Below are 2,467 nucleotides of genomic sequence, written 5' to 3'. Positions count from 1 at the left end.
TTCCGAATCAATTATGCCTAGGGCTTGGGGTGGTATGTTGAAGTGGCTCGATGCTATGTTTGAAGATAGCGGTCTGGAGGAAGTTGAGGTTATCGTTGGGGAGAATGAGGCGGGAGAGGACGGCGGGGTGGATGTGGATGTGGATGTAGTGGGCTGAGTGGATAGGGTGTATGTTTGGGCTTGTGGAAAGAACAGAATTTTCTTTTTACCTTTTTCTTTTTCTTTCTTTCTTTCTTTCTTTCCTTTTTTTTTTTTTTTTTTTTTTTTTTTTGAAGTTATTTTTTGACCGTTGAATACCCCCATTGCCGTTATTCCGTGTTGATTTGGGGGGGCGCCGTCTTGATACATATGGATGGGACGGGAGTTAGGGCAAACCTCACAATGAAAGGGATAACAAATTCAATTAAATTATTTGAACCATAGAAGCTCCATGTTCTAAACACTATTTTACCCCAGTAGACAACTCAATCAAATTCCAGCTAGATATGCCACTGGATGGAAAGAGAAGGGTAATGGAAACGAGAAGCAAGTCCCCATCGACTCCGCACCGAACTTATGTAAGATGCACAAAAAAATTAGTTACATATATATATTTATATATCCACAGCTGTTAAGTCACATAATATATCTGGGTATTCGTTCCGTAACTAGCGCCGAACGCTATGCAGAAGACAGGGTGAGCCATGTACAGTAACAGGACGCACCCCTATTCATCCCGCTTTCCCAGCCCTCCTCGCCATGATTCAAACGTGGGCACACACCCCCAAGAACAAACTTCACTCATAAACGGGAGGGGCTTCATCACCACCCCCGGGATCCGAAATCTCTCCACCTTAGATGCACGTAAAAAATCATGATCATCCTCATAGCCGCCGCCACCATAACGACTCACACTATACGACTCACAATCCCACCACTCGATCCACTGGGCGCGTGTAATCACAAATGACCGCGCACAAACCGGGCACTTCTTGCCGCCTGCATCTCGGACCTTTTCAGCGTGTTTTAGAAGGTCAAGGATCATGGCAGGTCCGGCGAAGGTGACCGGGTCGATGAGATGCGAGATTTGGGGTCCACGGTTGTAGGCGCGGAGGGCGAGGTCGCAGAGACTGGGAGAGCGCATTGACGATGCTGATGCAGAAGAAAAAGGAGGAAGTGGGGGTAGGATGCTGGTGTTAGAATTGGTAGTTGGCTCGGTTGTGTCAATTGGACGTCCCTCTGCGTCGAAAAATTGCACCTTACCTCTTGCAATAGGAACGGGTATGGGCTTTGAGCCTGCGGATCTTGGACATATTTTTGTGGATAAAGGCGGGCTCATGACTTCAGCTACGCTTTCTTGCTGGTTTTCATCTGACTCGAAATGACAATGCCATTCTGCCACATTTGAGCTATCAGGCATCACAAACGGGTTCGGATGTACAGTCAGCTGTTTCATGTGCGTGTCGCATTTCTGCAATAGGTGGAACACCTCAATCGGTAGATACGAGAGCTGGTTCCCTGCCACATTCAGTTCGCGCAGCTTTGTCAGGTTGCCGATAGCGGCCGGGATCTGTTCGAGCTCGTTGTGGCGTACGCTTAGCACTCTGAGATTGGAGAGCTCGAAGACTTCGGCTGGTAGGGTCTTCAGTTGATTGTTTGTCATGAACAGACAGAGGAATGGCTCGAAGGAGCTAAAAAATTGCTCGTGGTTGGCGCGGGCTAAAGAGGATATTTTATCCATCTCCTCAATGATGGGGTACTTTGTAAATTGCGAGATTGGTCGAAGGAGGCCGGGGGGAATAGTGCGCAGGTTAAGATTTCTAAATCTATGTTAGCAGCAGAAGATGTTTTATTTCCTTCAGAGTGTCGGGAATTGAAACAAGGCAGAAACAGGAAGGCCTTAAGGCATATGCATACGAGATGTCAATAAACTCATGACCCGTCTCAAGACAATCCGCGACAATTTGCCGCGCGTGGCGATGTTGATATGGCTCGTCCACCCGCATCGGCTTGGTAGAATTCTCTCTAGCAACTTGACGACTCCGTGCAAATGCAGGGCCGCATAAGAGCGCAGCTTGCTGTTCCCCAGCTTCCCTATCTCCATTCCTGCCTTTAGTAGCGGCACCTACACCACCAATATCCGTAGTATAAGACGGGCCAAGAACAAAACGCTCATGGTGATCATTCCCCTCCAATCCGCTCCTATTTGACAATACCGACTCCACAGAATCATCGCTGCCGAGCCACACCCCACTGTCTAAATTGCGCTTATCTTTAAATTCCGTTCCGCCTCCTCTTTTCAGCCACGGCATCGTTATTCTTCTCTCCTTCCTCCTTTCCCCACCATGTGCCTCGATATTGCCGTTTCCTTCTTTGTCTTCGTCAGTGCTTTATTGCCACTGCTACCAGAACGCTTCGGCGCGTTCCCCAACTGCTGCTGTTATTCCTGCTGCTCAAGGGCTATTACGATAATTTCTCGAGCGCGGAA

At 48.3% G+C, this 2,467-nt stretch overlaps 1 protein-coding gene across 1 annotated transcript; it reads right to left on the bottom strand.

The window, feature by feature from the left end:
- Positions 1-706: 706 nt before the first annotated feature.
- Positions 707-2,291, bottom strand: HCAG_05378 (predicted protein; the record flags this gene model as incomplete). Its single annotated transcript, XM_001539861.1, has 2 exons — positions 707-1,799; positions 1,897-2,291. 2 exons carry the CDS (start codon positions 2,289-2,291, stop codon positions 707-709), a joined length of 1,488 nt encoding a protein of 495 aa, XP_001539911.1.
- Positions 2,292-2,467: the final 176 nt, after the last annotated feature.

The sequence above is a fragment of the Histoplasma capsulatum genome, genomic scaffold, assembly GCF_000149585.1.
Source record: "Histoplasma capsulatum NAm1 scaffold_5 genomic scaffold, whole genome shotgun sequence".
NCBI classification, from domain to species: Eukaryota; Fungi; Ascomycota; class Eurotiomycetes; order Onygenales; family Ajellomycetaceae; genus Histoplasma; species Histoplasma mississippiense.
This window is presented reverse-complemented; position numbering and strand designations above follow the sequence as displayed.